Below are 11,923 nucleotides of genomic sequence, written 5' to 3'. Positions count from 1 at the left end.
TCAGATCCCTCCGTTTCACATGGGCAAGAAAACACCCTTGCATGAGAAGGGATACTGTACCTCCAGAGTTACAACCAAGCAGCACAGCTCCACTACCCAGTAGAGTGGTCGCAAGCAGAGTCCGAAAAGCACTGTCGCTCCGCCGAAGATGGCCCCATCCCGTTTGACTAGTTGAGGTGTCAGTATGAGCTTCCAGAATCGGAACGACTCTGTTATATGCAGATCAGACATTGGTTGTCTCACTGCTCCACCAATGGCGGGGCACGTTGCCCATCTACGGCATTTGGGAAATCGCTCATTTTGAAAACTAATGATAATTGGTTCATATCTGAATTGTCCAGCTTGCTCCTGCCGGCTCTCTCACTAGGTAAAGCCCTCAGTCAAGCACGGTGGAAACAAGAACTTGGCAGACAGCTCTCCGCGAAAGATGTGGGAGACATATATCACCGGGTCAGGCATACAGCTACCAGCACCCTGGCATAGAAACGGCCACAAAAATTGTGACTTATTGGTATCTTGCCCCACCCAGACTCCATAGAGGTAATCATGTCCGAAGCCCGAACTGCTGGTATCACTGCGGGCAGATAGGGACATTCTCCACCTTCTATGGGAATGCCCCAAGGTGGCTCCATTTTGGGAGAAAGTCCTGAATGACTAGACAACTGCTTAGACACCACTCTTCCTAGATTTCCAACTTGTACACTTCTGGGCCTTCCCAACCCACTCACCTACCCACTTAAGTCACTTAGAGCCCGTCAAATCACAGTGGAATAGACTAGAATGGGTTCTGCAGGCCAGGACTTGAATTAGCAGCGCACAGTGTGATCCCCAGTTCTGCAATAGAAGGGGTTCTGCAGGCCAGCACTTGTGTGGGGTCCCCACTGCTGCAACAGTAGGTGCCTTCGGGTCAGGACTGAGGTGCACTGAGGGAGCTGTTTGTGAGCCCCAGAAGTGAAATGAAGGAGGCGCACTGCTAGAGCTGTCTGTGTCACAACACTCAAATAACACTTGATGCTAAACTTCCCACTTGCATTGGTTACTAGTATTGCACAAACCAACTATTTTTGACACCATTAGAATGAATGATAAATCTGGGAGCCCTGCCTGTGTCCAGCTTGTGAGTTGCAAAAAGAACAGATGATGGACGGAATGTGGAACAAATCAGACATTCACCCCCAGTCACAGATCTGCATTTAATCCATCAGTTTTTTTGCTGCCCATGCCATTCCACTTTGGACCCAGTCATATGAAAATCAGTCTTGACCCTGCCCCCCATGGGAACAGTCCAGCCTGAACTGCCAGGCCAGGTCCTCCCTGGACCGCAAACAAACATCCTGGACCCCGGTTTTGGGGTATCACCCCTCATCAGGCAGGCTAGCTTGAATATGGTGGGATAGCGAGCACAGGACCCACGTCTGGGCATACCCTTCCCACTTCGGGTGACAAATACAAAAAGAACAGATGATGGACGGAATGCGGAACAAAGCAAACATTCACCCCCAGTCACAGATCTGGGTTTAATCCATCGTTTTTTTTGCTCGCCATGCCATTCCAGGTTGGACCCAGCCTGTCCTGAAACCGGTCCCAGGATGCTTGTTTCCAGTCCAGGGAGGACCTGGCCTAGCAGTTCAGGCTGGACGGTTCCCACGGGTAGCAGGGTCAAAACTGATTTGCATTTGGCTGGCTCCAAACTGCTGTGGCACGGTGGGCAAAAAGACGATGGATTGGGATGCGGCCCGAGCCATCTTCAGTGGCTGAGTAATTCAAGCATTCCATCCTTTACTCTGTTGTTTTTTGCAGGGTGTCAGCTGCAGCACACCTCTAGATCCCTGCAACAGCTGCTCAACCCACCGAGCTGTGCTGCATACAGAGGGAGGTCTACCCGGGGAAAGACCAGGTGTCAAGGACCCAGGAGACCACGGGGCCTGTGCTCTCTGCCTGCCCCGAGGTGGCTACCAAGGGGTTAGCAGCCCTGGCCTCCTGCTGGGAGAAGTCTCTGCTATGGAATGCCTCCCCTCTTCCCAGCAGCTGCCTCCTGGCTGCACACAGCTCCCTTCGTCGTCCTATTCATAGTTATCCGCTCGGAGGATGAGATTCGGAGCCCCCGTCCCCCCACCCCTCCACTGTCACTAGCTCCAGGCCAGGGGGGCTCCTAGAGAGAGACGCCGGGTCCTAGGCGCTGTGTCCGGCGCTGTCCCGGGGGCCCGAGGGGGTTAAACCCAGCGCCTCTCCCTTCTCTGCTGCTGTGTGTGGGTGGAAGAGAAGAGAAGGATCGGTGGGGCCTGGGCGAGAGGGGAGGAGAGAGGAGAGGCGGTGCTGGTGGCTGTCGGAGGAGAGAGGGTGCTGGTCAGCGCCTGGAGGAGAGAGTGCGCAGCGCTGGAGGACCACAGAGGGGTGACCCATGCCACCGCGACCCCCCTGAGAGGGACCCCTCACACCCACCCGCCCACCTGAATGTTGGACCTCACGGGGGGCCCCTGCCGCACCCCAGCCTGGGACAGCGCCCCCCGGCACCCGGAGCTCCTGATGAAGGCAAGGCACTGTCTGTCCGTCTGTCTGTCCGCGTCAATGCGCCTGTTGCAGATCTGTGTGCGCAGCCTTCTGGTGACATGAACCCCAGCAGGGCCAGCTCGGCGTTTCATCAACCAGAAACAAGTACCATTGTGGCAGGCAAAAATATCAACTATTGTCTATAGTGCTCTGAAGCCGCAGGCTGTGTCGGCGGGCGTTTGAGAACAAGCTATTGTTGCTTTTCGACATGTAAACAAGCTGTGATTGAATTTCAAGATCTGTCGTCTGCAAAAAAACTCCTGGTGTCGTGTGCAAACACTCTACGCGTCCCGTTACCCATGTTATTTCGAAAGGGGGGAAGGGGTTTCAATGAGGGGTGCTTGGGTGCCTCGTTCTGCATGTGTTTGTGTTGTTGGATGTGCACACACACTTGTGCCAAAGATCATACGTAATGTCAGTAGTGACACACACCTGCCCAAGATCATACATAAGGGCAGTGATACAGATATGTGGACTTCTGCAGCCAAATGGCAAGGTCAGGCCTGCCGACTGATTCTGTTTGCAGATGGGAGAGAGTGTGTGTGTGTGGTGGGGGGGTGGGGGGGGGGGGGGGTGGAGGGTCCGCACGTGACACGTGCGCCCTTCACTCACACCGGAATGAGTGGAATCTGCGCCTCTCACCCGCCGATCAGTGCTGGTGGACGAATGCGGCTTGAGGCAGATGTAACTGTACCGAGGCACTTTCAAAGGCCGGTGATGCTGACGAGCGCGCACTGTGAACTGTAAGGGCTGTGTGAGACGGGACCCCACCCTTCACGACCACCACCTCCCACAAAATTGTGGGTAAAGAATCATTCGCTTCTGCCCCCCCCCCCCCCCCCCCCCAACCCGGGGCACTTCAGTGCCCCGGCTGTTGAGCCCACCTTGATGAAATGTCATTTTTTAAAAAAAATATTTGTGCAGTGGGCCAGTTTGTACTTATTTGGAAACATGTCTTGCTGCTTTAGTTAGAGGCAGCCTTTCACTTTATATTACCTTTAAACTTGTAATGCACGTTGCATTTATTTATAAAATAAATATTGCAGACTTGCCATCCAGACCTATTGGCTTTGCCAGTGCTTATTGGTCATGAGGTACAGAAACGCATGGGTTAGTTATAGGCCATAACCGAATCTCTACCTCAAGAAATCCCAGTTCAGGTATCAGGATCTCTTCCGTTTTCGGTTATTTGTATCTTTTTTTTTTCGTTTTTGTATTCTGGTGTATGCGATTTTGCTTTTCCCTCTACAGGGCAGTACAAAGAGACTTAAGTGCACTGCACGAGCGCCTCACTAGTGATCTATGTGTGGCGCCTGCGCAAACAGTTTGTTGGGCCTGATGCTGGCTGTAGTGAAAGATGAATCCAGGAATCATCACAGCCCTCCCGACCCCCACAAGCCCCCGCTCGTGCTTACGCACACCTTGCACGAGCGAGGGGCGTGGCCACTGATGTAACATGACACCCATGGGTGGGTGAGGGCTCAGCATCCTTCAAGACAAAAGCCACCCCTCAAAAATCCTACAGTTACTATAGGTAATGTTTATTGCTAGCCTGCAATGTCTCCCTCCTAGACTAATGTTTGCATTAATGGTCACAACATACTTCACAAACTTTGTGTGGTCCTTTCATTGTCACCTGTGCTGCTCCTCAGGAAAGCACTGAGTGTCTGTTGCCCCAGTAGTTGGGCTGGGGTGGTCGTTATAACCAGGGCCACTGGAATTATGCAATTGTGCGGCCCTTGCGTTTTTGTCATATATTTGCTGGATTTGCCACATAATTCATCATCTTGTATATAATCTGCACATTTTAACAACAAAAACATTTTTTTTCTATCTCGGACAGTTCAAAAGTTACCAAAAACACAGGAACAGGTTGTGCTGTGCAGTGTAAAGCGCCTTGAGAATGTTGACTGGTCATCTTTCTATTGCTTATTCCCATATTTAGGTGTTAAACTGGTACCAATGAGATTTAACCCATGCCCAGAGAGAGTTAACAAGTGTCAAAATGTCAAAATAATGGCATAATAGTTTGACAAAATGTGTTTCATTATGCCGCATAATTTCCCTTTTCTGGCCGCATAATTTAGTCAACCCTGGTGCATACTTTGGCCCTCCTCTGCCGCATACTTCCAATGACCCTGCTTGTAACATACTCTGGTGTATGTCAGTAAATATAGCATAGTCGGAGAGCAAAACAAATTTGCTAAAAAGTGGAAAAAGTTTCAATACACTTAAATTTCAAAAAAAGATTTTCTTCTGAGCCTATGTTTTCGCACACAGGAAGTAGAAATCGTAAAATTAGCTGGCTATTGCAGACGTTTTAAAAGTGACAGACACATAGCAATATTTTAGACTATAAACAAGGAGACTTTCTTTGGGCTGCAGTCACTGCAAGGCTGTAATTAGAAGAGATTCAGTACGGCGCCTAACCCTGGGTGGGTGTAAAGCTGTAAAACATTTTTCTGCTTATATTTGTGACCACACAGTATATTCAAGAAAGCTCTCCTACAGATAGGCGTGAGAGGAAGGCAGCCAGAGAAGAATAAACATTTGAGAACTTCAAATACAAGGGACAGATTGCAAAATGATCAGTCTCTGGTAGTGAGACAGTTGGCTGCGTGTAAACATAGCATATGCAATTAGGGGTGATGGTTTCATAACAGAAGACAGAGCTCCCAGGGGAGGGCACTGGGATTCATTCCTATTGCAAACACATTTTGGACTAACGAGGTAAACAGTGTCATTCACTAAGGACTTCATGAGCGCCAGGTTTTTACATGCCTAGCATAAGCAGTGCTTCTCAGCCTTCTGACTTCTGGAGACCCCCACTTAATCATTACTGGAATCCGGTGACCCCCACTTAATCATTAATGGAATCTGGGGACCCCCACTAAATCGTTGGAATCCAGGGACCCGCCCACTGAGTCATTACTGGGAACCGGGGACCCCCCCACTGAATCATCATTGGAATCCGGTGACCCCCCACACTGAGTCATTACTGGAATCCGGGGACCCCCACTTAATCATTACTGGAATCCGGGGGGCCCCACTTAATCATTAATGGAATCTGGGGACCCCCACTGAATCGTTGGAATCCGGGGACCCGCCCACTGAGTCATTACTGGGAACCGGGGACCCCCCCACTGAATCATTATTGGAATCCGGGGACCCCCCACCCCACTAAGTCATTACTGGGAACCAAGGACCCTGGCCTAAGCATTGTCCATGATTTGAACCACAAAAGCATACCCAAAAAATTCAGAAAAAAAAGCATTCAACAAACAAGTACGTAAATGATGGCACATTTGGTTTAATTAACGATCACATATAAATAAAAAAGAATCAAAGTTGTAATTTTATAGAAAGGTTGCTGCTTTGCTAAATTGAACTGAGGCCACACATCGTCCATACTGTATTCTGTTTGATGCACCTGCATTGCTCCCGTCAGTCACTCTGTGGATACTAATTTCATTTTTAGCCTCCAATTTCCAATTCCTTCACATTTACAATAAGTTTTAAAATTTTCAGTTGCACATTTAGCCTCTTTATTTATATACACTTTATTAATCTGTTAATATTATTTAATTTTTTTAATATCTCAGAGCCCCCCCCCCCCTCCCGAGGAGACTTTGCGGACCCCAAGTGTACCCGTAACACATGTTGGGAACCACTAAACCATTCTGGAAAATGAAGTTATCAATTGAGGGATCGGCGTTCTGATTGGTCAGTTGAATGATCTATTTATAATTGATTTCAGGGAGGAGTTAGACCAGGGTGACTGGGGTCGGTAATGGGGCAATGACATGGTTCTGGGAGCTCTAAGTGCATGGACCAGGTCTTCATTTGTTTGTGCAGTGTTTGCCCCTACCTGCCAGCACCTGATGCCAGACCAAGGGCCAGATGTATCGTCATCCCGGTTTGCATTTCCTAAATAGCGATTTTTAAGAAATCGCAATTTAAGAAATGCAGATTGGGATGTATGGAAATTGCGATTCGGTAATAGCGATTTCTTAAAAATCGCAATCGCTATCACCGAATCGCAATTACGGAATGGGACTCCATTCATCCCTATGGGCCTGTGGGCCCATAGGTGCGAATGGTTTTGCATTTGCGAATTCCTATTCGGAATTTGCAAATTAGATAATGCAAATCCCAGGGTGCTGGGGGCTTGAGGCCCCTTTTGATGCACCCCAAAAAAATATCAGTGAAGATGTGAAGCGCATATTTGCCATAGGCGCATGTGTGCGCTACATGTTATTTTTAAAAATGCATTTTTAATGCATTTTTTAAATTGCACATGGTTACCACCAAATTGGATTTGGTGGTAATTGCATTTCCTAAATGCCCAATTCGCATCTGGGAAATGCATGATACATGTGCTTTGGAAATCGCAAATAGGGAAAGTCTCCCGTGTTTAGAGTTTTAAATATTGCTATGTGTCTGTCACTTTTCAAACGTCTGCAATAGCCACTTAATTTTACGATTTCTACTTCCTGTGTGCGAAAAGATAGGCTCCGAAGAAAATCCTTTTTTGAAATCTAAGTGTATTGAAACTTTCCTATTTAGAAAATCGCAGTTTGCGATTCCCTAAATGGAGTCGCAATTTCAGGGAATCGCTGTTTTAGTGATTCCTTGAAATAGCACTGCGAAAGCCTTTCATAAATCTTGAAAGGTAGTATGCGCTATATAAATAATATTACAAAGGCATTTTTGCATTCGCAAACGGTCGAATTTTGCGATTCGCACCGTTTGCGAATGCAAAAAGCTTTGATACATCTAGCGCCAAGTTCCTGCCTCCCAGGGATGTAAAGGCACAAAAGCCTTCCAGATTCTGTGACACACAGACCGGAAGCTGTGTGTGTGCTCTACGCAGCTGTTTGCGCCCAGAATACTGCAATCAGTGTTACACATCCTCGTGCAGGCTCAAGCCTTTCTGAAGGTCAATTCTAAACTAAATGGTGTTTTTTTCTTTAAGTAACTTTACAAGCGACTCAAATTCGATTGGCCATTGGGAAAATACTGAAATATTCGTGGATGAAAGTATTTAAGTGTAGATGGGTTATGTCTATTGGACTTGAGAAGACTTGACAAGCCTGCTCTGATTAGGGACGGCTATTTAGCAGCTTAAGGAAGGGGGAGGGGGCGGTAGTTCAAAGGCTAAAGCTCTGGAACAACTTTCAATGGCCTCCCAGAAACAACACACAGAGCTCATGAGCTCCGAGCTCTCCAGGACGCCAGTCTTCCCGGCTGGAGCGCCTTAAGGTGATTAAGAAGGCTTTGATGCGCTATACAAGTGAGTTTATTTATTCTTTCATCCCCAGACGGATTGTAGAGTGTGCCCCTGCGAGGACCGCTGGCGGCCATCTTACTTGACGCCGCAGTGATTTCTGGGTACTTTAGTTCTCAGGCCAGGCTTCCCTTGGGTAGAGAAAGCAACTCTCGCTCTTTCTCTAATAGATCTATCTAGACCGTGGAATATGTTTATTCAATTAATGAATGCGTTTTTAACCCTTCGAGGTGTATTTTTGAGATTTATGACTTGTCTTTCCAGGGACCGTTAGTGTGACCTCTGTTGTTATTTGTGTATTTACACTGTGCTTATTAGATTTCCATTTGAATTGCTCTACCAAGACCTGTGATTTCCTATTGTAAGGGCACCTCCAAATATGATGTCACATCCTCCCTGCACCTCCTGTGTGATGTCACATCCTCCCTGCTCTGTGCTGCTCCTGCAGTAAGGGCACCTCCTGTTTGATATCACAGCCCCCCTCTGTGCTGCTCCTGTAGTAAGGGTACCTCTTGTGGGATGTCACAGCCCCCGCCCTGTGCTGCTCCTGTAATAAGGGTACCTCCTGCGTAATGTCACACTGCCCCCCGCTCTGTGCTGCTCCTGCAGTAAGGGTACCTCCTGTGTGATGTCACATCCCCCGCTATGTGCTGCTACTGCAGTAAGGGTACCCCCTGTGTGATGTCTCACCCCCCCGCTCTGTGCAGCTCTTGCAGTAAGGGTACCTGTTTGATGTCACAGCCCCCCTCTGTGCTGCTCCTGTAGTAAGGGTACCTCCAAATATGATGTCACATCCTCCCTGCACCTCCTGTGTGATGTCACAGCCCCCGCCCTGTGCTGCTCCTGTAATAAGGGTACCTCCTGCGTAATGTCACACTGCCCCCCGCTCTGTGCTGCTCCTGCAGTAAGGGCACCTCCAAATATGATGTCACATCCTCCCTGCTCTGTGCTGCTCCTGTAGTAAGGGTACCTCCTGTGGGATGTCACCCCCCCACACTCTGTGCTGCTCCTGCAGTAAGGGTACCTCCTGTGGGATGTCACAGCCCCCGCCCTGTGCTGCTCCTGTAATAAGGGTACCTCCTTTGTGATGTCACCCCCCCACACTCTGTGCTGCTCCTGCAGTAAGGGTACCCCCTGTGTGATGTCACAACCTCCCTGCTCTGTGCAGCTTCTGCAGTAAGGGCACCTCCAAATATGATGTCACATCCTCCCTGCACCTCCTGTGTGATGTCACCCCCCCACACTCTGTGCTGCTCCTGCAGTAAGGGTACCTCCTGCGTACTGTCACACTGCCCCCCGCTCTGTGCTGCTCCTGCAGTAAGGGCACCTCCAAATATGATGTCACATCCTCCCTGCTCTGTGCTGCTCCTGCAGTAAGGGTACCTCCTGTGGGATGTCACAGCCCCCCGCTCTGTGCTGCTCCTGCAGTAAGGGCACCTCCAAATATGATGTCACATCCTCCCTGCTCTGTGCTGCTCCTGCAGTAAGGGCACCTCCTGTGTGATGTCACAGCCCCCCTCTGTGCTGCTCCTGCAGTAAGGGTACCTCCTGTGTGATGTCACAGCCCCGCCCTGTGCTGCTCCTGTAATAAGGGTACCTCCTGCGTAATGTCACACTGCCCCCCGCTCTGTGCTGCTCCTGCAGTAAGGGTACCTCCTGTGTGATGTCACATCCCCCGCTATGTGCTGCTACTGCAGTAAGGGTACCCCCTGTGTGATGTCTCACCCCCCCCCGCTCTGTGCAGCTCTTGCAGTAAGGGTACCTGTTTGATGTCACAGCCCCCCTCTGTGCTGCTCCTGCAGTAAGGGTACCTCCAAATATGATGTCACATCCTCCCTGCACCTCCTGTGTGATGTCACAGCCCCCGCCCTGTGCTGCTCCTGTAATAAGGGTACCTCCTGCGTAATGTCACACTGCCCCCCGCTCTGTGCTGCTCCTGCAGTAAGGGCACCTCCAAATATGATGTCACATCCTCCCTGCTCTGTGCTGCTCCTGCAGTAAGGGAACCTCCTGTGGGATGTCACAGACCCCCGCTCTGTGATGCTCCTGCAGTAAGGGTACCTCCTGTGGGATGTCACAGCCCCCGCCCTGTGCTGCTCCTGTAATAAGGGTACCTCCTTTGTGATGTCACCCCCCCACACTCTGTGCTGCTCCTGCAGTAAGGGTACCCCCTGTGTGATGTCACAACCTCCCTGCTCTGTGCAGCTCCTGCAGTAAGGGCACCTCCAAATATGATGTCACATCCTCCCTGCACCTCCTGTGTGATGTCACCCCCCCACACTCTGTGCTGCTCCTGCAGTAAGGGTACCTCCTGCGTACTGTCACACTGCCCCCGCTCTGTGCTGCTCCTGCAGTAAGGGCACCTCCAAATATGATGTCACATCCTCCCTGCTCTGTGCTGCTCCTGCAGTAAGGGTACCTCCTGTGGGATGTCACAGCCCCCCGCTCTGTGCTGCTCCTGCAGTAAGGGCACCTCCAAATATGATGTCACATCCTCCCTGCTCTGTGCTGCTCCTGCAGTAAGGGCACCTCCTGTGTGATGTCACAGCCCCCCTCTGTGCTGCTCCTGCAGTAAGGGTACCTCCTGTGTGATGTCACAGCCCCGCCCTGTGCTGCTCCTGTAATAAGGGTACCTCCTGCGTAATGTCACACTGCCCCCCGCTCTGTGCTGCTCCTGCAGTAAGGGTACCTCCTGTGTGATGTCACATCCCCCGCTATGTGCTGCTACTGCAGTAAGGGTACCCCCTGTGTGATGTCTCACCCCCCGCTCTGTGCAGCTCTTGCAGTAAGGGTACCTGTTTGATGTCACAGCCCCCCTCTGTGCTGCTCCTGCAGTAAGGGTACCTCCTGTGGGATGTCACAGCCCCCGCCCTGTGCTTCTCCTGCAGTAAGGGTACCTCCTTTGTGATGTCACCCCCCCCACACTCTGTGCTGCTCCTGCATTAAGGGTATCTCCTGTGTGATGTCACATCCCCCGCTCTGTGCTGCTCCTGCAGTAAGGGCACCTCCTGTGGGATGTCACAGCCCCCGCCCTGTGCTGCTCCTGTAATAAGGGTACCTCCTGCGTAATGTCACACTGCCCCCCGCTATGTGCTGCTCCTGCAGTAAGGGTACCTCCAAATATGATGTCACATCCTCCCTGCACCTCCTGTGTGATGTCACAGCCCCCGCCCTGTGCTGCTCCTGTAATATGGGTACCTCCTGCGTAATGTCACACTGCCCCCCGCTCTGTGCTGCTCCTGCAGTAAGGGCACCTCCAAATATGATGTCACATCCTCCCTGCTCTGTGCTGCTCCTGCAGTAAGGGTACCTCCTGTGGGATGTCACAGCCCCCCGCTCTGTGATGCTCCTGCAGTAAGGGCACCTCCAAATATGATGTCACATCCTCCCTGCTCTGTGCTGCTCCTGCAGTAAGGGCACCTCCTGTGTGATGTCACAGCCCCCCTCTGTGCTGCTCCTGCAATAAGGGTACCTCCTGTGTGATGTCACAGCCCCGCCCTGTGCTGCTCCTGTAATAAGGGTACCTCCTGCGTAATGTCACACTGCCCCCCGCTCTGTGCTGCTCCTGCAGTAAGGGTACCTCCTGTGTGATGTCACATCCCCCGCTATGTGCTGCTACTGCAGTAAGGGTACCCCCTGTGTGATGTCTCACCCCCCCGCTCTGTGCAGCTCTTGCAGTAAGGGTACCTGTTTGATGTCACAGCCCCCCTCTGTGCTGCTCCTGCAGTAAGGGTACCTCCTGTGGGATGTCACAGCCCCCGCCCTGTGCTTCTCCTGCAGTAAGGGTACCTCCTTTGTGATGTCACCCCCCCCCCCACTCTGTGCTGCTCCTGCAGTAAGGGTACCTCCTGTGTGATGTCACAACCTCCCTGCTCTGTGCAGCTCCTGCAGTAAGGGCACCTCCTGTGTGATGTCACACCCTCCCTGCTCTGTGCAGCTCCTGCAGTAAGGGTACCTCCTCTGTGATGTCACATCCTCCCTGCTCTGTGCTGCTCTTGCAGTAAGGGTACCTCCTGTGGTATGTCACAGCCCCCCGCACTGTGCTGCTCCTGCAGTAAGGGCAGCTCCTGTGTGATGTCACATCCT

General features: G+C 51.1%; 1 protein-coding gene across 2 annotated transcripts in view; it reads left to right on the top strand.

Annotated features, from left to right (window-relative positions):
- Window positions 1-1,982: 1,982 nt before the first annotated feature.
- RALGDS (ral guanine nucleotide dissociation stimulator) overlaps window positions 1,983-11,923 on the top strand; it is a 170,932-nt gene continuing 160,991 nt past the window's right edge. The window contains exon 1 of one of the 2 annotated variants that reach the window (XM_069237136.1): window positions 1,983-2,532. In XM_069237136.1, the coding sequence (XP_069093237.1) occupies window positions 2,455-2,532 (78 nt within the window). In that variant the 5' untranslated portion in view covers window positions 1,983-2,454. The remainder of the gene's footprint in view (window positions 2,533-11,923) is intronic. The other variant, XM_069237138.1, reaches the window with a different exon arrangement.

Source organism: Pleurodeles waltl, chromosome 6, assembly GCF_031143425.1.
Source record: "Pleurodeles waltl isolate 20211129_DDA chromosome 6, aPleWal1.hap1.20221129, whole genome shotgun sequence".
NCBI lineage: Eukaryota > Metazoa > Chordata > Amphibia > Caudata > Salamandridae > Pleurodeles > Pleurodeles waltl.
This window is presented reverse-complemented; position numbering and strand designations above follow the sequence as displayed.